The following is a 25,524-nucleotide window of genomic DNA, read 5'->3' on the forward strand; positions in this document are numbered from 1 at the left end:
TGCATAAAACCACAGGTGCATATAATTGGTGCGCTAACTCGTTTTCTCACGGTAGCACAGCAGCCGTCTTCAAGGAGATCTAATTGTCAGCATGGTTTCTCCACGTCTTTCCTGTTAGCACAGTGCTAAGGAGATGTAAACAGGCACTAAAACCTGCACGGGTTTTCTCTGTGCCACTTTCTCATTTCAGGTTCATGGGACGCTAAGTGTTTATGAGGGAGAAGCTTCTTTGGACCTCAGCATGCTCATTAGTGCACAAGGCAATCAGCCCCTAAAGAGTAATTTAGCGACATGATAATCAGAATCAGATTTCCAAAAGCAGCTAACTTGTTAGGACCTAGAAGTTTGGGATCTTCGTGTGTGTGAGGGGCCCTACAGACAAAACCATTTCCTGAGGTGTGAGTGGTATCAGAGCCAGGAAAAGAAGCCCAAGACCTGACATTCCTGAAGAAGCAGAATCCACCTGTGGGGCAGGGCTGGGCTTTCAACTCCTTATTGGGCAATTTTAATTGTTAACTAGGAACACTCTAGAACGAGCTGAGAGGAGAGGCTCAGTGAGGGCTGTCTAGGTCAAGCTGGCCTGTGGATATGCTGTGGGGGATTATCTTGAATATGCTAATGAAGTGGGAAGACTCAATCACTGTGCACGTCACCATTTCCACAGTGGGAGATCCTGAACTATGTGAGTGGAGAAAGTGAGTTGAGCACAAGCGTGTGTGCACTCATTCCCTCTCCGCTCCTGTCTGTGCACGTGGCATGTACGCACCCATTCTCTCTCCACTCCTGTCTGTGCACGTGGCATGTGTGCACCCATTCTCTCCCCGCTCCTGTCTGTGCACGTGGCATGTTCACACTCATTCTCTCTCTGCTCCTGTCTGTGCACGTGGCATGTGTACACTCATTCTCTCTCCACTCCTGTCTGTGCACGTGGCATGTATGCACCCATTCTCTCTTCTCTCCTGTCTGTGCACGTGGCATGTATGCACCCATTCTCTCTCCGCTCCTGTCTGTGCACGTGGCATGTGTGCACCCATTCTCTCTCCGCTCCTGTCTGTGCACGTGGCATGTTCACACTCATTCTCTCTCTGCTCCTGTCTGTGCACGTGGCATGTTCACACTCATTCTCTCCCCGCTCCTGTCTGTGCACGTGGCATGTACGCACTCATTCTCTCCCCGCTCCTGTCTGTGCACGTGGCATGTGTGCACTCATTCTCTCCCCGCTCCTGTCTGTGCACGTGGCATGTTCACACTCATTCTCTCTCCACTCCTGTCTGTGCACGTGGCATGTGTGCACTCATTCTCTCCCCACTCCTGTCTGTGCACGTGGCATGTACGCACTCATTCTCTCCCCACTCCTGTCTGTGCACGTGGCATGTGTGCACTCATTCTCTCTCCACTCCTGTCTGTGCACGTGGCATGTGTGCACTCATTCTCTCTCCACTCCTGTCTGTGCACGTGGCATGCACGCACTCATTCTCTCTTCTCTCCTGTCTGTGCATGTGGCATGTTCACACTCATTCTCTCTTCTCTCCTGTCTGTGCACGTGGCATGTATGCACTCATTCTCTCCCCGCTCCCGTCTGTGCACGTGGCATGTTCACACTCATTCTCTTCCCGCTCCCGTCTGTGCATGTGGCATGCACGCACCCATTCTCTCTCCTCTCCTGTCTGTGCACGTGGCATGCACGCACCCATTCTCTCTCCTCTCCTGTCTGTGCACATGACCAGCTGCCTTCCCCCTGCCACAGTGACTCCACCACAGGTTCCAACTGTTGCCGAAACTGTGAGCTGACATAAACTTGCTCTCCCTTAAGTGACTTCCATCAGGGTGTTTTGTCACAGCAACAGGGACAAAACTGGGACAAAGTCTGGTCCCGCTTTCCCATCGGCCACCATATCTCTCTCCAAAGTCTTCTCACTCAGACAAATAAGGGGAATCAGAAGAAATGAAATCCAGATAGCTCCTTCATGGCATTCTCAAATGGGGGGAATCCACCAGATGGACCAGCAGGTACTAGGAAGGGTAAGGTATTAGCCTAACATCAACGGTTATTAAACTTGCTACAGGTTGTCTCCCCTATCAGTCCCCCTCAGCCACTCCCTCCGTGTGTACAGATGGTTGTAAACTAGTAATAACGAAGGGTGTAGAACTCACTCTCCACTCTTCGGTGTTGCTGGCACCCTCACTTCTTACTGGGACCCTCAGGGGATGCCTTCCCTGTCCTTACCAAGCGACCTCTTCACCCACACTGACCTTCCCAGCCCTTGATGGTCATACCGGAAGGAAAGTATCCCTCACATGGTCTGCGGGACTTTTCCTGCCACTGGTCCCTGGTGTGTGCAGCTGACGCTCCGGAGCCTGAGCTACCTGAATCATGGAATGTGCCGAATCCATCCTCAAGTCTGGCCTCAGCATCTGCTTGTGCTCTCGACTGAACACATGGGCCCATGGCTGGTCAAGGGATGAGGCAGATCCAGGAGACGGCGCTCATGCTGACCTGGAACTCACGTGTAGACAGGGAGGCTCATGGACTCCACTCCCATCAGAACACACTCTCGACTCAGACAGGCTCTTAGACTCACGTAAACAACCCCATCTTGCTGGTGTCTGGGACATTTGCGCACCCGGATGTGGAACATCTTGGGCTTCTATGAGGTCTGTCACATGCCCGTGTTGTGTGTAGTTGGGCTCCGTATGTTTTCCACCACCAGATAATTAAATAGTTTCTTTCCAAACCCTGGGCCATCTCTGAATCACTGCGCTCTCATCCCAGCAAGCAAAGTGAGCAGTGGTGTTCATCCCTCCCTTCACCCAGGAAGTCTGTGGAGAACACCGATTCCAGACTCAAATAAATCGCTAGGGTGGTTTTAAAAAGAACTCTGCATATTTTCAAAGGTGCAGAGATAATGTAGGTCACAGCACATTTGGATGTCGATGTGGCTTGTCTGTATATCTTGGTAAAAATAAAGCATGTATTCAGTTATTTAGCTAATTGTATACAGTTGAGTCTGGAGTGTCTGCCAGTGCTGTCTTGTGACTATACACAGGACTATTCTATGCACACTCATTTTAATGTCACTGCTGCAGCTACAACAGACACCAGCTATCAATTAGGTTAATGTTTTATTTACTTTATATATCAAGGAAAAAGCCATTTGGTTAAACTTATCTACTAAATCTCAATTACAGTATCATAGGATACCAGCTAATATCTTTTGGGATAAAATCTGGAATAAATCAGTTCCGTTAATAATCTTGGTAGGTTTAAGATCAAATAACCCTTTGTTCTCAAATTTAAATACTTCATATTTTTAGTGTGTTTAGGAGCCAATAACAGGAAAGTACAGCATGCTCTAAGACAATGGGGTTCTCCTTGCTCTAAAGCAAAGAAGGAAGCCTGGAAGAAGGTTAGTGACCTTCACAGAGCAGTCCCCTCTTGACTGTGGAGCCTGCGGTAGTTCTGGGAGGTGGCTCTGAGTGGCTTTTACAGTCACATTGAGCTCATTAGGAACTTTGCTGTCTTCTTTCTGGTTACTTCCCTGCTTGGCAACAAAAATAATCAGAATGGCAGCAAAAAATGAAAGAACAATATGTCATATTATTATTTTAGCAGGAACTAGGTATTGCCATAAACAATCTTTCTAGGCAAGGAAACTTTCACTTTATTGTCTAACTTTTAAAATTTATAGATTAAAACCAAAAATTTTACAGATTTATCATATAATATCTGGTGTTTTGATGTATGTGAACTAAATTTTATTAAAATAAATAAGTTTTAAATATCTTTATGGAAAATATATAATTTATAAATATTAAAGAAAATTTTAATAGGCATCTAAAATAATTTTATGTTCTATTTTTAATATTTTCTTGATTACTAACTGCTTAAGATCTAGAATACGGATGCTCTCTGCATTCATTCATTCATTCACTAAGTACTTACTGACTGTCATGTTGGACTAAGAACTGTGAGAGGCAGCAGAGATAGAACCATGAAGGAAATACACAAAAATGCCCGCTGTGGAGTTCACATCCTGGTCAATATGCCAGGGTTTCAATGGATCCCCAAATCCCACACGTGGGAAATTTGTCATCAATGCAGCGGTGTTGAGAAGCCGCACTTTGGGACATGGACAGTCATGAACTGACTTTGTTCAGGAATGGATGGACCTATGGCTTCCTGAAAGGGAGGCAAGGTTATGGAGCGGCTCTCTGCACTGTGCGCCCTCTCACCCCATGAGGACCTCTGACTTGTTGTGATAAGGAAGAAGCCCACCACACACACCACACTGCACACAGACACATGTGAACACAACACATAGGCACACACATCACACCACACTGCACACACACACAGGCACACACACCACACTGCACACAGACACATGTGAACACAACACATAGGCACACACATCACACCACACTGCACACACACACAGGCACACACACCACACTGCACACAGATACATGTGAACACAACACATAGGCACACACATCACACCACACTGCACACACACACAGGCACACACACCACACTGCACACAGACACATGTGAACACAACACATAGGCACACACATCACACCACACTGCACACACACACAGGCACACACACCACACTGCACATATACACACACATCACACCACACATACACACATCACACCACACATACACACACCACACCACACCACACTGCACATACACACCATACACACACACATAGGCACACACACCACACCACATCTCACACACACACACACATCATACCACACACACATAGGCACACACACACACACATAGGCACACACACACACACACACACACACACCCCAGATGTTGAACAGATGTCAGTAATACCCTTGGGTTTCTCAACCTCTGCAGCATAAGTTAAGCAAACCTCTATTGCTTAGAAATGACAGTTTTAGGCGTTTTGTTACAGAGACAGAAAACAAACTGAGTCTTCAGTCAAGATGCTTGCTTCTGTTAACTGACTGCTCTAGTTTAGGTTCCTTCCTACAGGGCCAGTCCTTACTTCTTGCTAGCACAGCCTCGTCTTGTGATCTGGGGCACCGCTGTGAGACTTTTCCGTAAGCATCTGCCTACTGTAACAACTCATTGCTTGCTCTCCTGGGGGAATTCTATCCCTGTGTTCAGGATCTTTCTTTGTCCTCTTTAGTGGTTTGTGTGATTCCATTCCGATATGACTCTATCGGGATCAAAGATCTCTGTGTCATTCTTTCCCTACGAGGATAAAATGGATCTTTGTGTAAACGGGGCTCTGAGAAGAGCAGCAAGCAATGTCATAGACTAATATTACAAATATGGTGTTTCTTATGGTTGCAGTAGCCTTTCCTAGTCATTCTCAAAACTTTTAACAGAATTTAGAAATACAAACACCAGTTTTTTTAAGGAAGAAAAAAAAATCAACACTCCTGTGGTTTTCTCTTCCTAAAGTCCTGGGGATTGAACCCAGGACCTTGAACATGCTAAGCAAGCACTATACCTCTGAGCTACGCCCCAGCCCACCTCATTTGTGGCTGTTGTTAAAAAAGGGTTTGTAGGAATGCAGGAGGCAAGCAGGAATTCTGAACTGCACCAAGGAGCCACGGTGGCCAAGATAAAAATGGACACCTGAGGCTCATTCATAAACTCATGGGAGTCAGACTGGGGTCACCTGGGGGGGGGCATGTGGGTAAGAAGTACAGTTCTGAGATGGATCCCCCTCCTCCTCAGTTTATTCATCTGGAAAACAGTGTACACGGCCCTTCCTTTGCAGGGCTGTGAGGTTGAGACGGATGAGCTCAGGTAAAGAGCTTGCAGTGTACAGTAAGAGCGGGGAAAATGTTAGTTATGACCTCAATCTCTTCGTTTTCGGCTCTTCTTTGTTTTAGGCTCTTTTTTCTTTTCCTTTTCTTCCCCAAGCCCCGAGACAGGGTTTCTCTGTGCAGCCCTGGCTGTCCTGTAACTCACGCTGTGGATCAGGCTGGCCTCGAACTAAGGAAGTCTGCTTCCTGAGTACGATATTAGAGGCATGCGCCACCGCTGCCCCACTTCTTCATTTGTTTTATAGATAGACAAGACAACAAGGCCCTAAAATTTTGAAGTGCATAGTAAGTTAGAAGTAAGACCATTGCTTAAGTCAGGTGCTCCGATCCTCCCCCAGGTACTCAGACCGGCTCCCCATATCTGCGAGCTTAGCGAAGGAAAGACTCCTGTAAACCACACAGGGATGACTGAGTTGTTTAATCCTTCCACCTCTCCATAGCGAAGGACTCCAAGCCTCTCTGCCCCGGACCCGGCTCCACATTCAGACAGAGTTTAAATGCTAACAGCGCAACGGTTCCTGTCCTCACCTTAAACTTGTCGACTTCGGCCTTGGAACACGTGGCGTGGTACGACAGCACCTGGTGCGGAAGAGGACAGAGCGTCAGTAAGTAACCATGACTCCTTTCCCCCTAGCTTTTCCAATTGCCTTTCACTTTCAGGAGAGCCTCCCAAAAGCGTTGGATTGTGAGACAAATAATGTCTGTAAGGTTTGCTTATTAGCAACCAAATGAGTTTCTACTGGCGAATTTTTATTGTAGTAGTGTTACCTGGGGTGGGTTTGTACTTCCCTGAGTTCTTAGGAAAACTGAGTGCAATGGTATATGTCTACCCAGCACACAAATTAACTTATGTTGATACTATTAACAGTTGTTAAGTTTACAACATACATATTTGGCTGAATATCATATATTATAATTTTCATTGATTCAATGGTTTTTCAATTCTGTTCTTTTGGTTCTGTTTTATTAAGGTAAACTAAATTTATTGTTATTGTAGATTGTCTTAGGTGTTTGCAACTCTTTTTTGTATATTAAGTCTTTAAAATAGGCTGTTAACCTAAAACTGAAACCAAAAACTGCAATTATAATCTCCGCCACTAGATGGTGATCAGCCAGGCTTTTAGCTTGTGGCTAAGGCCTGCTACCGCTTTCCTTAAATCCATTCTCCATTTCTTTTATTATTTAAGAGAAAAAAAAAACCTATCAATGATACTAAATTGCAGCTATTTGAACCAGTGAAGCAAGTAATTATTATAGACTAAGGTTCTCCGCTCACTTAAAATTAGTTTCTTTTTTATATTTAATTGAGGTATAGGGTTTGTAGTATATTTTAGAACCAAGGTCTATTGTATATATATATATTTGTGTATATATATATATATTTGTGTGTATATATATGTATACATATACATAAACATTGCTTCCCAGTCTATAGTGTAATAGTATGCTTTTGTTTACTTATTTTTAAGAGGAGGGCTATCTTCACTGCCCTGAAGATTCTTCTGCCTCAGAATCTCAGCAGCTAAGACTTACAGGCATGTGCATTGTCCCTGGTTATTCTTTTAATGAAATGAAGTTTTCAATTTTGATTTATCATACTTGTCATGCATCTTTTCTAAGAAGTGCTTGCTCACCTCTAAAGTTACTGACATGTATGCTTACACGCATGTGCACACACATACAACTTGTCCTACCTTCCTGTCTTCCAGAAGTTTATTGCTTGTTTTTATGTCTATGATAAATCAAAACTAATTTTGTACGTAGGGCAAGACAGAGACTTAAGGAAATAAATACTTTGGATATATTTTCAGGGCTATTAAATTTTCCTTATTTTATTTATTCTGACGAATAATATCATCAAGAAGCTTTTGGTTTGTGCCTTTAAATCTTATCTCCTATTCCATGACTCAGAACCGGAGGGTGGAGGAGGAATCGGGCTCAGAGTACTTTGGGTTTGTTTTGATTTTCTGGGACAGAATATCACATTATATTCTAGGCTCTCCTGGGATTCATGACCTAGCCTGGCTGATCTCTAACTTGTGAAGATCCTCCTGCCTCAGCCTCCAAGAGCTGGAACTCTGAGAGTTACCAATTTTGATTTCAAGAATCTTTCAACCACCTTCTCCTAAAATGTCCAGTGCCACGGAGATGAACAGGAGGGAATTCTCACGCCTCGTTCTATGGCATCCAGCCTTTATGGTAAATTGGGGAGATGGTAGCAAGTCCCTCTAGCAATCCCCAGAAAAGCAGTGGCAGAGGAGCAAGTTACTCAAGATAGAGAGAGCCCGAGTTTCCCCAGGGCTATTTCAGTATTACTCCAGGCCCTTCTTGTTATTTAGTTCTAAAGGGCTTCAAGACTGTACTAAGGAGGATTTTTTTTTTTTTCAGTGCTGTGTTGGTTTGAACATAGGCTCCTACGTTTATTGGTCTCCAGTTGGTGAACTGGTTTGGAAGGTTTAGGAGATGTGTCACTGGGGTGGGCTTTGAAGTTTCAAAAGCCCAAACCCTTCCCAGTTAGCTCTTTCTTTCTGCCTGGTGCCTGAGAGCTCTCAGCTACTGTGATAGCGCCAAGCCTGCCTGCCAGCTGCCATGCTACCCCCGTGATGGTCACAGACTCTAACCCTCCGGAACTGTAAACCCCTATAAACTCTTCCTTCTGTAAGCTGCCTTGGTCGTGATGTCTCTTCACGGCACTGGAAAAGTAACCATGGCAAGTGCTATGGGTTGGACCCAGGGCCTTGCGTGTGTTAGGGAAGAATGTGGGATACTCCGTGAATCTGGGAACCCCCCTGCACAGAGACCCTGTCCATCTTCTCTGTGTCGTTACCGCTTTTCATGCAGCCCTCGGGTGCACCTGGGAAGGGCGAGGCGGTTTCTCCCTCTGCTGATTTTCTGTGTTTGCTACATACACAGGGTGGAGCAATGAGCGTCAGTGGCTACCCTTCTCTGTGTGGCTCTCTGACTAGAGGTGGTCTTGCTACTCCCAGCTTCTTCTTACAAAGGCTGTGACCAAAAATGACAAACTCATTATTTAGATCCCTTTTAAACTTTAAATTCACACGTGAATGTGTGTGTGTGTGCATGTGTGTGTGTGTTATGTGTGTGTGTGTGTGTGTGTTACGTGTGTCCAGCTAAGGGAACTACTTGTGGGAGTCAGTTCTCCCTTTCCATAATAAAAACCTTGGGTATTGCCTTAGTTAGGGGTTTTATTGCTATGAAGAGACACCATGACCACAGTAGATCTTATAAAGAGAACTTTTAATTGGGGTGGCTCGCTTACACTTTTGGGGATTCAGTCTATTAGCATTATGACAGGGAGCATGGCAGTGTGCAGGCAGATGTGCAGGTGGCTGCATCTTGTATGCAGGCCACAGGAAGCCAGCTGAGACACTGAGCAGTATCCTGAGCATAGGAAACCTCAAAGCATGTCCCCCACAGAGACACTTCTTCCAAGAAGTCCATAACCACTTCAACAAAGCCACACCTCCTAATAGTGCTACTCCCTATGAGATTATGGGGCCAATGACATTCAAACTACCACAGGGATCGAACTCAGGCTATGGGGTTTGGCAGCAACGGCCTTGATGCCCTGAGCCATCTCACCAGGCCTGCCTCTCTGCTTTCAGAGTGTCTGCAGATACTGCTAATGTCATGGAGAAGAACTTCAACATCTGTGATCATGATCACCACCCACCTCCATCAGTCTCAAAGCTACCTTCACCACTGCACTGACACCTTGGCTCAAATTTCCAATCTTTTATTGACCAATCTGCCCACAGACGCTCAGATGCTCCCATGTGGCAGAACTAAACCCAGAGGCTCACACTTCCTTTTTTCTTTAAGGCTCCTCCCTGGGCTCCCCTGGCCGCACATTGTTTGAGTTCTCACCCTGTGTCTCTGGCTCTTCCGCTGCTTTTCTCCTTGCTTTCCTCTCCCACTCTAAGTGCAATAGTTTTCTATGACCGTTCTCTTTTCCGACCACGCCACGGCACTCCATCGCTTTCCATGGCTCGCCTGTTAAGTGCGAATCTGTCCTTGCACGTCCCACTCCTGTTCACATTGACCACCATGATGAGTTCCTGATGGGCTGACTCACTGGCAACTCAAATTTAACACGCCTCAAACACACATGTTGATTTTTTTCCACACATGCTAGAGAGAACAAGACTCTCCAACTCCGACTCACAAGACATCCGTGTCCATCTCATAAGACATCTCTGTTATCTGTGAACACATTATAGTAGATCGCAAACAGAGGTGTCCACAGAAGGAATTAACACTGATAAGTAACTAAGTGGGCCTAGTGTATCCCCACCATCCTTACAAGCTTAAGAAGGGAGGGAGAAAGAGTCAGAGTGATGTGGTGTGATGCTTGGTCAGTCAGTGAAGGTTAGGAGATGGGCCGTAGCAATGAGGCTAGCTCTACAGGGCAGAAAGGCCAGAGACACAGACCGCTAACATCTCCAGTAGAACAAAGACCTTCCTACATCTCGACTTTAGCCTTGTAAGGTCTCTTGTAGACTTACAACCTCCAGAATTACAGCATAATAAATTTGTATTGTTTTAATTCACTGGATTGCAGTGAATTCATTAAGGCAGCAAAAGGAAACGAATATTCTGCACAAATCTTTTCTCCCAGAGACTTTCTTGGCTCCATAAGTAGCACCCTATCCAGCAATTTATTTAAACCAGAAACCTCAGGATTATCTTTGACTTTTTCCTCTGAACTCTTTTCCTAACACCAAATTCATCAGGAAAAATATGACATCTCCGCTCCTGTAACTCCATGTGTCCATCAGAGCTGCAGAGCTTGGATAAAGACTCTGGTCTCTGTGTCACCATCAGGTAGAGTAAGTTTGCACAAGTCAAAATCCGCTTGTCCCATCCTCCAGATGAAAACCCACCATCAGGTTCTCACCAATCCCAACGCTGCCTGCAGATTGCTTACAGTTTTTAGCTTAACAGGGTAATCCAGTCCTATGCAAGGACTCAGTAGGTCCTGTACAATTTGGTCATTGGCACCCTTCAAACTGCCCTTAATGTCACTTGTCCTCTTCTGTCTACTCCAATCCCACTGACCTCCTTTTGACTCTTTAAAACACCAAGTTCTTCTTCACCTGAGTGCTCCCTCTCATTTTACCCGGAAGGGATCAGCTTTTGAAATTAGGTTGATTGTCATGTCTACAGTGAGATCCTCTCCGATCACTTCAAGAAACCACTTCTCCCCATTTTGCATCCTTCGAGTTGAGGATGCTTTCTCCATCACTTATCTCAACTGCCTGTGTCCCCACCCCCACCCACCCAGAGCTCAGGCATCATTATTGTAGTTTGGCTCTGGAATGGCCCTCAAGAGCTAATTGTGAAAGGTCGCGTCCTTCGGGATGGGGCCTGGTTGGAAGAAGCAGGCCACTGGTGGTATACTTTGGAAGGGTAGTAGTCTGTCCCTCGCGTCTCTCCTCTGTCTCCCTTTGCTTCTCAGGGGCCTTGAGTTGAGCAGCTTTGCACCAACTGTGCTCTCAGTCTTGTCTCAGGTCACGTGACCATGAAACCATGAGTCTTTGTTTTCCTCTGGTAATTTCTTATGGCAATAAAAGGCCGATTGACAAGACCATGGAATTAAAGATTAGCTCTAGTTTTGATCATTAACGCATACCCTGCACTTAGGATTAGGCTTGAAACTTCATTGTCACTTAGTGTATTTGGTGAGTTGACATTTCAAACAGAGGAACACTGAGAAGAAAAGACCGTCTATCGCCCATATTCCTCCTGGTTTCCCTTAGCAGCAGACTGAGTCCCTGATATTTCCTTGGTGAAATAATAACAGACACCACGAGCGAGCATGAACTGAGCAGTATGGGTAAGAGAGTCATAGCAAAGGCTGGTTAAAATTGTATTTCAGATCAGCAATGAATTCCTACACAGTTTGAGGTCTATTTATATTAAATGATTCATCATTAATCTGAAGCTCCGATCTACCGTCTACCCTGTATCACGTGGTAAAACGACTTCTCCCTGATCCAAGTCAATAAGGCTAAAAGAAATCTATGGACAAAGCTAAGTGGAATTCCAAGATACTCATTTTCTTTCTGTCATCCCCACACCTCCCAGGGACTTTTCCTTTGGGATGTTTAATCTGGATGTTTACCAAATGCTTTAAGGCTGGAATATTTTCCACAATGCTTCTGTTAGGAACTGAATTGTGTCTCTCACTTGGCCAAATTCACAGACTGAATCCCTCCCTCTCAGAACGTGACCATATTTGGAGCCAGGATTGTGAGGGGGTAATTAAGGTTAAAATGAGGTCACGCGAGTGTACCCCGTCTGCTGTGAGTGGTTTTGCTGGCAAGAAAATGACCTTAGGACATAGGACACAGACAACACACAGAGTGAGGAGTGACCATGTAAGGACACGCCAAAAAGACAAGCACCCATGAGCCCAAGAGAAAGGTTACAAAAGAGACCAGACCACTGGTGTCTCTTGACTTGACCTTGAGACTCAAAAAATACAGAAAAATTAATTTCCAGTGTTTCAGCCGTTCTGTCTGTGGTATTTTGTTACATTTCAAAGATCCTCAAAAATAAACAGAACTACATAACCTCATTAACCTACCATCTGTGGCAGAAACTGCAGGGAAAGAACAGAAGCAATTCCTGATTACTTCTAGCCCAGTCAGTCTTCCAAAGAAAACCATGACTGTTTTATATATGCATAAAATTATATGGCACAGCTAATGACCAAAACTCAAGTCAATTTCTATAGTCAATAACTGAATTTAACAAAACATAAAAAGCACACACTTTCTTATTTTTGAGCATTCCTGGAGAAACAAAAGGACCCTTCTACAATTCCAGGCTGTATTAATTTTATAATCTACAGAGTTCCCCAAGCTTTCTACTGCATAGCAAGGATAGGGGTGCAGCCCACATTTTGAACAATAATATGTTTGATCAGGTAAAAAAGTTTCATTGAATGTGTCTTAATAGTTTGGAAGAAAAATTGCAAAATGAATAACAATATCTACACTGTCTTCTTCTATGAGAAATGTTGGTAGGTTGTGAGGGGTTGGCCATAATATAAACAGTAGTTAATTTCTTTGTCAGCTAAATAAAATTTGTCTAAAGCTTACATAGGAAAGTAAACAGCTGATCCCAGGGACACTTGAACCAACATTAAACTTTCACAAGGAAATTTCTATCCCAGATGAATTTATCTTTTGCGTCACTGTTAATTTAGAAAGTATTTGGAAGTTGAAACTAGCAACTCGGTTTTGTTGATGAGCTCTGACTTACGCATTCTTTGCAGTTCTCAAATAAATCACTGCTGGCAAAACCCCACCGCTTTAATTAACTTTGGGATTGAACTAGTTCCTAGCAAAACAGAAAAAAAGCAAGATAAGGCTATTATCAAGCCCGAGAAAGGCAGAAGAAAACAGCTCTGCTCTTGTGTTCAGTTTGCACAGCAGGGAAAGACAATTAATTCTATTTCAAGAGAAGAGCAATGGGCAGAGCTAGAAAACGGGACTAGTGTGTCAAGCTTTGCCCTCTGCAGCATGTGGTTCAAGACCTGAGCCAAATGCTTGTCTTGCAATTCCAGGAACCTAACTTGGTTGAGGGCAGAGCTCTTGTGCCAGCTGTTTTCAGTGTTAATTGGGTGGTCAGCCATTTGCTCCTGGGATGAGAAACAAGCCGCTGCAGAAGCTTGAACATGAAGAACCGCTTCACAGAGCGGAGGAGCAAAGGCCCCGTGAGAATCCAGACTGGCTGTCTCCCTCTGAAAGAGGGCTCCAAGACTATTTACTCATGGGCCGATGGCTCTGATGGCAAAGTTTGAATCGGATACTGAATTTTTCCTGAGATGATTTGAAGCAAAAGCCCAAATAATTTCTATTGAAGAGCTCTGAAATAAGAAAGCTTGCCATCAGCAGTAATCCTCCAGCTAAGAAAGGCGACAATCTCTCCCAAGAAGACAATTTACTTGGGATGACCTGACAGAAATGTTACCTAGTTGTGTGAAGATCTATACACCTGAATTTAAAAAAAAAAAAGGAAAAAAAAAGTTGATGACAGGATTTAAAACATGGTGACTGAACAGCTGTATTGAGAGCGTTTGGTTTCTATTGTCAAATATTTCAGTAACTGCCCTGTTGACTCATGGGATGAAATGTTCAAAGAATTACTTCAGATAACATTCCACCATATGATTGGTTATCATCTTCAAAACATAGGCCATATTTTAAAAATCTATAGGTTTGAACTTTTTGAATTTAAAGTAGAATAAAAATCACTTGATCTCGGATAAGAAGTAAAATATTTATCTGTTATCTAGATGACTTTAGGATCAGCTGCTTTTTGGCTAAGGGAGAAGGGTCACGTGTGAAGCTCGTAGAAATACATGTTGATGGTGTGCTCTTCTATAAAACTCCGTGGTAAGCACTTTGGGCATCTTGCTAGGATTGGTTGATGACCAAAGGTGATGATTAATTGCTTATACCCATTGCCCTCAATCTCCTGATGTAAGGAAACTATTAATGAATGGATACGTACCCTAAAGATTTAAAGTAGAGCTGACTGATTCTATTATCATTGTGCTGGGGAGCTTGGGGCCTGCTGGCAGGTGCTGGAGCAGTAACTGAGTGCTACATCCTGATCATAGGCAGCAGGAGACAAGAGGCTTGTGTGAGCTTTTCAAACTTCAAAACCCACCCCTACTGACATACTTCCTCCAAGGCCACACCCTGTAACCCTTTCAAATAGTGCCATTCCCTGGTGACTAAGCATTCAACTATATGAGCCTATAGGGACCACTCTTATTAAAACCACCACACAGAGTAAGCTACAGGCCTCTTTCACTTCAACCATAGAGGAAGAGTAGCCCTTGAACCCCTGAAAGGAACGATTGGAACTCCTTGATGATGAGTTCAAATGGTTACCATGAAGGATGGGCAAAACAAATTGCAACTTGGAATTGTGAGTTGGGATTATGTCTAAAACTATAGCAAATGAACCAGTATGTGAATTCTACTATATGGATCTTGTGGTTTACTTGATGTTTTTATTACTTCCTAATTCCTTTCTGTAGTATAAAGATTGCATTTGGTAGATAAGATTTTCAAGTGCGATTATAGTGTATGCATATTAGATATTGTTTACAGTTAACATATATCATTTGATTATTAAATATTGCATTTATTAAAGACATTCCAGTACTCATGGAAAAAGATACTATAAGAGACAGGTAAGGGCTGGCTTATCTCTGTTACATAACTGTCAGGAAATATCTCTTTGTCTCTGTCATGTAAATGTCATCAGGAGGAGAGAGACAGCCATCTTCTTTGGAAAAAGTTTCACGTGGTAATGATTTTTCTAGTTCTCTAAGTTCCTACTCGTCTGTCACAAAGGATCTCAACCATTAACACTGAAATTAAAGAGGTTTTTGTGATTGATTCTTAGCGTGATTCAGTGTGACTCTCTACATATGCACATTGGACTATGATTTATATGTGTTTTAAAAGACGCGCTCGTTCCCACAGCTGCAGTGTTTCTCAGGTTCTGTTCCACAGTGAGGTTGCTCTCCTTAATCATGAAGGTTATTAAACCTATTTATGTCTCACAAGTGCTTTTCTAATGAACTCCCCGATTACTTGTTCTCTTGTTTGTTATGAAGAGCAGAGAACACAGCATTCCCTTGAACTAATTGAGCGGATTGATTATTGCTATTTCTAAAGCAACCATAAACATGTGCCAAAGTTTCCCAAACCTAAAATTTATGTATCTGGAAGTATTATTAGTCAGACTTTACTTAATACCACATTTCTGAATATCCCGGTACTGAATATGTATTTCTATTTTATGTCATCTCACCCTAGAGTTTCCTGCAAAATCAAAAGGGCAACCAGAGTGATTACCATTTTAGAGAGACACAGTGTTTGCACTGATTACAGCAGAACACTGGGCTTTGGGCGGCCTTCCTGGGACTTCCCTCCAGAACAAATCGGGGAAGGAGGGACCAGACTGATCGTTATGGTTGAATATGAAATGTTTTCCCCAAAGCCTCAGGTATTGAAGACCCGGTCCACAGTTGGTGGTTTAATTTGAGGAGGTGCTGGGAACTTTAGATGTAGGAGCCTAGAGAGGAGAAAGAGGTTGCAGGTGGGTGGGTTCTCAGGCTGACCACGGTCCCTTTCTGTCTGTCCCTCTCTGCTTCCTCAAAGATGTGAGATGTCCACCTGCCCTCCAGTCTTGCACTGAAAATGCTAAGAGAAATAATCCCTTCCTGAAGTTGTTTTTCTCGGGTGTTAGTCACAACGATGAAAAATGATACAATGGAAGAAAGGAAGTCCGAAAGAAAGTCTAAAGATGTAATTTCCAATGTGCTGAGAGCCAGAGCTGGGGGAGTTGAGGGGCTGTTTGTAATTCACTTTTTATTTTTATTTAACTAAAACGCGCCTGGCCCATCATGCATGTGGAGGCTGTTTGTGGACTCTGAACAGTGCCTAAAATACAGACCACACTGTGCAGACTTCCTGTGAGGCCTCGTGTAATGTGAGGGGCTGGAAGGAGGGAGGCAGGTGGTGCCAATGTCTTGTGCAGGGTCTCATTTGCTCGAATCCTCTTACGGTTTACCAGCTGTGGAAAGCATTGTGCCCTTTCGGCCCTGGTATAAAATGCTACCATGATTCTCCACGTGGCCCCTAAAGCGAATGTCAGCTTCCTGTCAGGATGAGCAAACCCGGGCTTCACACACTCATGATGGCAAGACAAGCCTGCAAGGCGAGGCAGGGCGATTCTGCTACAGAGGTTGTCTGCTTTCCCAACCTGACTCAGCTCATTAAGACTCGGAAATAGATTTAAACAGGACTGCGTTTCGGGTTGAGTTGCTGGAGCATCATGGAGAACCTGGCTTAGTCCTAGATTCTGCAATGTAAACCCCAAAGCATTGGGCTTGCCAAAGCGGTCCCTTGCTCATAAGCTGATGCTTTTCAAGAAAACTCAAGAGCAAGTGGATGCATTTCCATGGGGGTTTCATTCTCTTTGCGCTTTTAAATCAAAGGGTCTTTCCCGGTATCCGGTATCCGTAGTCACTGTCCTCGTCTTCCCACTCAGAAGCGCGCTCCCTGTTGTGCAAGCAGGACCTTAAAGATGCTTCTTGTACCACTTCCATCACGGCCACCACGGTTCCAGGGATGAAAGCAGCCCCGCAACTGAGAAAACATTCTCCAAACAACCCTTTGTACCCCAGATGAACAACAGGGGCCCTTGACACCGAGATGTGAGTTCAAATCTGAACCTGTAGTCGGCTGAGTAATATGGGCTATAAACCCATCCCAGCAGGCTTCTGGACCTTACTGAGCCTCCATCTGCTCCCTTATCGGGTGGGAATCTTACTATCATCTCCACGCTGTTTTGGAAAAGGGTCTATCGCACAGTGCTGGGGGCAAAGACAGGCATCCAATCAACGAAGCACTTTTACAAGCCCCCGAAACATCATGCCACAAAACCAAAGACATGAGACATAAACAACCAAAGGAAAAAATTCCAAACACGCCAGAACACGTGTATCCAAGTAAGAGTTACTTCCGAAGGTTTCCATGGGAACCGTGTTTCATTACTCCAAACATCTGCTGTGTTTGGGAACTCGGTCCATGGTCCCGAAGCACATTTGTTAGACCACAGGGGCGGGGACAAATCCTATAAGGATGGATTTGATTTTGGAGAGCCACCAAATGCCGTGCAGCAGGAAATAAAATGAAAACACGGTCGACTTTTTGTTAGGAACAAAGCACCGAACATTAATCTCTCTGTAGATGGCAGGATGATCCCTCTAAAATGCCAAGCGAATCACACTCTCCTTCTGTTGAAGGCTCCTCGGTCATTCTCCACTATTAGAATTAAGTTCAGGTCCCTTCACTCAGCACAAGCATCTTTTGTGACCCACCCTTTGCTCCCTCACACTTGCCTCTCTACTGGTGTGCAGAGGAGTTTGGTTGCCCCCAACCGCTGAGCACTCCAGTCCTTCCCACTTTCACCTGTGACTTCCCTTTTCTCTGGAGTGTTCCCGAGAATGGCCTTTCAGAATTGGGTAGCTTGCTGCCTGTCACTTGAGAGTTATCGTCTCTGAAACTCTGTCGTGAGAAAGCTCTCTGAATTAGATGCTTGGCCTATACGTGGTACCTACGTCTGCCCTAAACTTGTCAGACAGCACAAGAAATCACACTTGCCCCTGCCTCTGTCCTCTTACAGCCTGTGATTTTGTGATGAGCCTATGCATGTCAAGCTGGTGGAGGCACTTTGGGCTGAGCCCCAAATCAACCTGCTGATGACAACAGGAAACCAGGTGACTATGAAACAGATCGGGAGAGGAAGCTATATAAAATGTCGGTTATTGTTATGGAACGGTTAAGGAGTATGGCAAAGAATCTTGGGCCAAGGATGTCATGGAAGAGCACTTCAAATGCAAGAAATGAATAAATAGAAATTCTGGCTCATTTAAAAACAAAATACAATGAAAAGTAAAAAAAAATGTTCTAAAGATAAAGTTTACTTAAAAAATAATATCTGGCTGAATGTTGATATAGGTATCCTGGTTTCCACAACACCTAACTGAAAACACAGAGGCCCTCTCTAAAACGGAATCTAGAATCTGAGAATTTTCACCAATTATCAGATAGATGCAGTGGTCTTGGGGAGAAAGGACGCCTGGCTTTGCAGCGTTTAAAAGCAGGAAAGAGCTGTTCTTCAAGCAGCCCCACGAGGGCGCTGTTCGTTCTCTGTTGCTTTCCCCGAGTCTAGGCAGCTGCTCTAATCAGAAAATTAATCCTTTCCCAGTGCCCGGCCTGCTGAGGAATTTGCTTTCTTCTTGGTGGAGTTCCAGAAAGTAAAGCCGGAATGAGGCTGGGCCCAGGAGACGCTGTGAGTAACTTATTCTCAGTGCCCACGAGCACTGCCCCAGAGTGTGTGCTGAAGGGGGCTCTCGCTGTACTTCATGATTGTACTCTCTGCCTGTACTTTTCGTTGTTGTTGTTGCTGTTGTTTTGGTTTTGGTGTTTTGAGACAGAGCGGTGTAACAGCTCTGGTTGTACTGGAACTCACCCAGTAGACCAGTCTGACCTCAAACTCGGAGATCCACCAGCCTCTGTCTCCGGAGTGCTGGGATTAAAGCCGTGCGCTGCCACCGCCCGTCGCCTGTACTTCTTCTACTTGATTCGTTTGGCAACCACTTCCTGCACGCAGCCTGTGGGCCATGTCCTGCGGAAGCACTAGGAAAACCACGGCAAACCAGCCGCATAGACCGATATGTATTTAGTGGCACCCGGCTGAGGGGGAAACGCCATTTCACTGCAGAAGGATCACACTGGATCTGCCCTCCTTGCTGGGTGCTTAGGATCTGTGTTTGCCAGTTTGCTCTCCTTTTCATGCAGATGGCCAAAGAGAACGCAAAGGTCACCAGTGGACTGGCAGAGGCCCCAGGACACACGAAAGGCTTGTGAGTTGGGTCACACTCTGTTTTGAAAACCTATGAAACTGCACCCTGATGGTCACCTCGGGCCATTACCTCCCTGGATCTCATGCTCAGTGTCCTGGCTAGTCTTGTGTCAACTTGACACACAAACTAGGCAGCTACGCTAATCAGAAAATTAAACCGTTAGCATGAGAGTTCTGGCCATGGAGCTGCCTAGAGTTTGTGCAAACAACTCATGATGAACAGAGAATACAGGTATGTGGTTCAGATGCCCAGTAGTTGGCTGAGGACGGTACCGCTCATGCAGGCTCTGCATTTCCACCCCATTTCTCCCTTGCCCTGAACCTGTTTAGGGGAGGAAGGAAGAAAATATATGTAAAGAAGCTCGTTGTAAACTCTCTTGGCTACAGGCTCCTCACTGCAGAAAAGAGGGCAGTTTACAGACACCCAGTACCCCGGCGTATAAGAAGATGCGTGCCGACTGAGAGCTCTGCCCAGGAGTGAAGACTGGCTCAGTGGGAAGAGCAAGCGTGAGAGAAAGAAGAAAGCAGCAAGCATCCCAGCAACAGGAAGTTTCCTTGGCGTTTAGGAGATTCCTCACTGGGATCTCATCTCTTCTCCTTAGCTTCCGGAAGCCAGGCTGACTCCTTAATTCTTAAAGAAGAAGGGATCCCATGGGACACGATACCTGGAAAGAGGTCTTCATTCCTAGTCCCCACGTCCTTCCCCACAAAACCAGCTCTACTCGTGGTACGGAGAACACAGAGGCGGTGCTGTGCCCGTCTGCGGGCACCAAGATTTCCACTAAGAATGACTCCGTTCTCTTTGTCATCAGTCTTAAAGAGTCAATGTTTCCCCCAGACTCTTGTTCTGGAAGAGCACAGCAGAAGGCAGCACAAATGCAGTCACGTACTCAATCCATTTTCACTGAGTACCAATTACATAGAAAATGCTGCGTGTGTTGGGGAGATAGAGCACAGTCACATCAGGGAACACATTTTCAGGCAGAGGAAAACACACGGGCATCATACTGGACAAAAGGACATTTACATACATCATTCTGGACAAAGGGACATTTGAATCAAGCTCTGAACCACGGACAGCTCTGAGTGGGGAGGCATAGTTGGAACAGGGAATAATGAAGGTGGGGGACATTAGGGATCAAATGGCAGACAAGCAGGTGGCTGACCTGCAGACTATGAGGTACTCAAGTGTCTGAGTAGTATGCGATTCCCCGAGAAGAGAAATGAGAGCCGAGGCTAGGAGAGTACTTTGGTATGAGATTTTTCAAAGGCCCCAGAGGCCAGGACATTTGTATTTTGATAGGTAATAGGGGAGTGATTTAAGGTCCAGGAGGGGGTGAGTGAGGCAATCCAAACTGTGGCTCAGGGGGAACAAGAGGAAAGGGATTGCAATTTCCCAGCCAAGGGTAATGAAACCCTTACTTAGAATGGTTGCTGTGGAAATTGGGAAAGGGGAAATAGACGGGAGAGGCTTTGTGCCCCCACACACTAAACGACGCCTGGCTGCAGATTGCTCACGCCTCTTCTCACTCTGCTTGACCCTCATTCCGCTCCTTGCTCTGATCGTAAAACTGTATGCGGCCTCCCTTAACAACCAGACTTCTACTTCCTGGAAATATTCTCACCGGCATCAGGTAAGGCTTCATTTGCAATAACCATGAAGGGCACCCTAAAGAACAATTCTTGATGCTCCAAATGAGGACCTGATATTCCTCATCTACACTCCTATTGTAATTCTGCTTTCTGACCTTTAGGGAAAGTTTTCCCTTTGTTCTTAGGACCCCGCTCTGGGAAAATAGGAACCCAAAGAAACACAGCTTTTCTGGAGCTTTTGGCTGCTTATACAGAGTGGAAATCAAGATAACAAAAGTAAATGTGTTCAAATGACTCCCAAGTTCTTCCTTTGTTCCGTCACTCTGCTTTAAGAGCATCTGAGAGCTGTGCAGTATGAATATTACATATTTAGGGAAAAGGATTTTAACAATAGAATTTTAAAAACTCAATTATGAGAAATTCAAGAAAAGCAGTCACCAAAATAATTGGATTGATAATTCAATTGTTAAACAAAATCTAGGTACTATATTAGTCATTTCATTTTTAAAGGCCAGAAAAGCAGGAGATATTATGCAGTATATGTATAATCTCTCTTTCCCCTTTGGTGGATAGTGGCTGAAATGAGCCGAAGTTACCAGCATGTGACAATGGGAAGATATTCCCTTCCATGCCAAGTCTTTCTCTGGTTATTTTGCCATTGTTATTTCCAGGTCGCCCCTTTCTGCATGGTGGCACAGGTGGCAGACACTGGGCATGCCTGGAAGGAGCGGGAGTGCTCTGGGACAACTGCACCTAAATGCAATGGTGCAAATACCAGGAGCAATGGTGCCAGGGTGCACTGCCGCAGTACCAGGTGCAGTGGTGCCAGGGTGCACTGCCGCAGTACCAGGTGCAGTGGTGCCAGGGTGCACTGCCGCGGTATCAGGAGCAGTGGTGCCAGGGTGCACTGCCGCGGTATCAGGAGCAGTGGTGCTCGGGTACACTGCCGTGCTACCAGGAGCAGTGGTGCCAGGGTGCACTGCCGCGGTACCAGGTGCAGCGGTGCCAGGGTGCACTGCCGCAGTACCAGGTGCAGTGGTGCCAGGGTGCACTGCCGCGGTATCAGGTGCAAAGGCGCTAGGGTGCACTGCCGCGGTACCAGGTGCAGTGGTGCCAGGGTGCACTGCCGCAGTACCAGGTGCCAGGGTGCACTGCCGCGGTATCAGGTGCAGTGGTGCCAGGGTGCACTGCCGCGGTACCAGGTGCAGTGGTGCCAGGGTGCACTGCCGCGGTACCAGGTGCCAGGGTGCACTGCCGCGGTACCAGGTGCAAAGGCGCTAGGGTGCACTGCCGCAGTACCAGGTGCCAGGGTGCAGGGCTTGTGAATAAGCTATACCCCCTCACATAGGTCGAGCCATCTGCACAGCGCTTACCGTAGGTGGCAGAATGTAAGCGCTAGTAGACAGTTGTGGTTCTATGTTATTTAGGAAAGAATGGCAAGGGGGAGAGTGTGTATTGTTTATCACAGTTATAATTTTTAAGATCTTTCTCACACAGATGTGGAGCCAATGGGTAGGGAGGACCAGGAATGCCAGTTATAGCTGCATACTGCTTCTAAACACTGTCCCTGTGTAATTTTACTTGACTGTTAATGTACTTTCTAATGCTCATTTGCCATATGAAGTAATTAAGAACATATTTGGAGTGTCCAAGGTCTACAGCTATGAAATGAGGACTCAATCCAAATTAGAACCAGGCGTGTGCAAACGTGAGTGCTGGCTGTCGCCCACCTAGCCTGCTTTTGGCTTGGCTGAGGCCAGTGGTCTCCTTCTGTAGGAAACACTAGTACAAAGCAAGAGAGATATTCAAAGTATCCCTAAAACAATGTAGTCTGAGAGGAGGACTTTTCCAGAGCAGTGGAACAAAATAATATATAAAAAATATATTTAAATTTATATACATATATATGAGTTTGCATAATTTGATATGATGTTTTAAATCACAATAAGAAAAGTAGCTGGCATTAAATGCACAGAAATCAGCTACTTTTTGAGGAGGGTAGAGTAAATTAAAGTCCTGCATTCTGTTAAGAAAGAAAGAAGAAAAGAAGGAAGGAAGAAGGAAGGGAGGGAGGGAAGAAGAAAGGAAGGGGGAGGAAGGAAGAAAGGAGGGAGGGAAAAAAGGAAAGAGGAAAGGAGGAAGGAAGGAGGAAAAGGGAAAGGTCACTTCTTAAGTGCCCACACCACTTATAAGGATTGACTGGGAAAACACCTACTTTCAGAGATAAGCATTTTATTTTACTTTTTCCCTTGGGGGAAAAGATGATTTAAAAGACAGAACAGCCCTGTGCTGTCCCCTGAACTCCAGGGGACACACACTCCTGTGAGCTCCCTAGGCCCAGAACCACATGCGCTTCCTTCCTGGAAAGACAGGTTTCTAAGGTGGTGACTGCTCTGTGGTTGAGGGATGGCTGCCTTGCCTCTCTGTTGTTGCTAATGAAAAAGAAGAGACAATGGAATAAAAGAACTAAACAGACCGCCTCCTTGGGAAAGTATCCAAGTAGAACCAAGACCAAAAGGACTAGGGTAGGGTCAACCAATCACAGTCGTCAAGATTTGGCTCCCAGCGACATGGAGGTTGGTTAAGGGGCAGAGGGACACCTAGGTGGCAGTAATGGGATCTAACAGGGAGTGCTGCCCTTGACTGGCAGGAAAGCAAGGCCAAAAGAGAAAAAAAAATCAGCAACAGAAGTCAACTTCTTGGAAGGGTGAGATTGTCATAATCTGAGTGGGGCAAGAAATGTTGGTAGCGTTGCTAGTGTGAAGACATTCACCTTCGAAGACTGTGACTAGGGACTGGCCTTGAAGCTGGAGGGGGTGTTAGGAGACAATGGCTGTGAGTCTCTTGTTTGGGGACACCTGGCCCTTCACACTCCAATCCAGTCAGTTATTCTGGCCTCTTAACAGGATGGCTATGTAGTCCAGACTGCCCTCCAACTCATCCTCTTGCCTCTGCCTCCCAAACGTTCGGATCATAGCAGTGATAAATTATTTTAACTTATCTATATTTAAGAAATCAAGTGTCAAGGTCTATATCTAATGGTAGGGTGTGTATGGATGGGCTCCTGGGGATCCAAAAACTCCCGGCTATCACAGTAGCTTCCAAGACAGGGTCTCCACTTGTTACCCAACTGAACCCAAGACCATAAAATAACTAAGACCCAGTGAGGAGAGTCTTTAAGATAGAAAAATTAAGGCCCATGAATAGGACAAATTTTCGCTTCATAAAATCAAAGCCTTTTAGCATAGCTTGCGGACATAATACTGTACTTACATCAAGAGCCACAGACTGCTTGGCCCAGGACTTCTTCACTTGATCGTACATAATTGTGTTGTTGATACCAAGGCCACAAAAGATGACAAAAGCCTAGGACACAGAAAGCCTGTTAATTAGAAACCATAATAACTCACAGACAAAATCTAATATGAAAGCCGCGGGCCACCAGAGACAGTTCTGAAAATATAATTTTATTGTGCTCAGAGGTGGGCCTCAGGGAAAAGTGCATCACAGTTGTTAATTACTATTGTCATGTAAGAGCTTTACAGCTCACATTGCACATGAGGAAAAAAATCATTACTTCAATGACACTGTGAAGAAATAATGTCACACATTTGGAACCACACGATGTGTTTAAATGTGACCTTAATTTATGTGGGCAGTAGGCTGATTTTAATTATTCTATTTTATTTAACCAGGAACAGCCTCTTTCAATAGCAAGGTTACAAAATAGTTTGGCCAAGAAAGTAAGAAAAAGAAGCCATGAGCAGAGAGAGCTAAGGGCAAGGAGACTGACTTGGAATCAGCGGCTAGCACAGAGATGCCAGGAGGAAGGATACTGATACACTCGGTGGGCGGACTCCGGCCCAGTCCATGAGAAAGCAGAGCACAGCTGACCTCTTCTGCTGCGATACAGGGAACTGAGCCTTGTGGACTAAAGAACACGGGGGACATACACCTGGCGGGGCCGGCTAAGGGTCTCATGACTGGACACATGAGAACAAGACAGGGATGGTACTATCAGACAGACACGGAGGGGATTCAGTTCTGCAATGAGACCAAGACAGAACGATCCAAGGTCACAAACTAATCTGATGAGGGGAAGCACAATCAAATTTTGCCTCGTGTTTATATAGTCTTTAAATCTTCCTCTTTGCTGGTACCCCGTTTAACTACATTAGAAAGATTAATGTTTACCCTAACAAATGCGGGCAAGGAAATGGCTGGCAATTTGGTTCTGGCCCTTGGCTTTTAAGTCTATTTGCTCACCTCAAAAAGCCGCTGGTCTGCATCATCAAAAGGTTTCCCATCGAGTCTGTTCAGCACTTGAGCGACCCCTGTTGAGGGAAAGTGGAGACAGTGGTCACTGTAAGTACTGGGCATTGTCACTGAGAGAGAACAGGTCGCAGCTAATTCTATGAATAGCTTAACACACTCATTCAACCCGCCTCCACGCTGGAGGTGTGATGAAGTTGGCAAGTATATTCGAATATGTACACACTGTTTTACATATATCATTGAATCTATTTATCTCTGTATATAATATATAACCCCCCCCACACACACACACATGCTTTGGTGTTTGGGAGGGGCACTGTGGCAGAGTGATTAGGAACCTGGATTTAGGT

The 25,524-nt window shown here is 45.1% G+C and overlaps 1 protein-coding gene across 1 annotated transcript in view; it reads right to left on the minus strand.

Annotated features, from left to right (window-relative positions):
- The window catches only part of Pde11a (phosphodiesterase 11A), a 278,269-nt gene that overhangs the window by 102,313 nt on the left and 150,432 nt on the right, over positions 1-25,524 (minus strand). The window contains exons 8-10 of the mRNA XM_041639781.1: positions 25,166-25,233; positions 24,173-24,265; positions 6,353-6,403 (exon numbers count right to left, since the gene is read on the minus strand). Coding sequence (XP_041495715.1) covers positions 6,353-6,403; positions 24,173-24,265; positions 25,166-25,233 — 212 coding nt within the window. The remainder of the gene's footprint in view (positions 1-6,352; positions 6,404-24,172; positions 24,266-25,165; positions 25,234-25,524) is intronic.

The sequence above is a fragment of the Microtus oregoni genome, unplaced genomic scaffold, assembly GCF_018167655.1.
Source record: "Microtus oregoni isolate MIOR12 unplaced genomic scaffold, Mior012 000060F_ref0000265, whole genome shotgun sequence".
Taxonomy (NCBI): Eukaryota; Metazoa; Chordata; class Mammalia; order Rodentia; family Cricetidae; genus Microtus; species Microtus oregoni.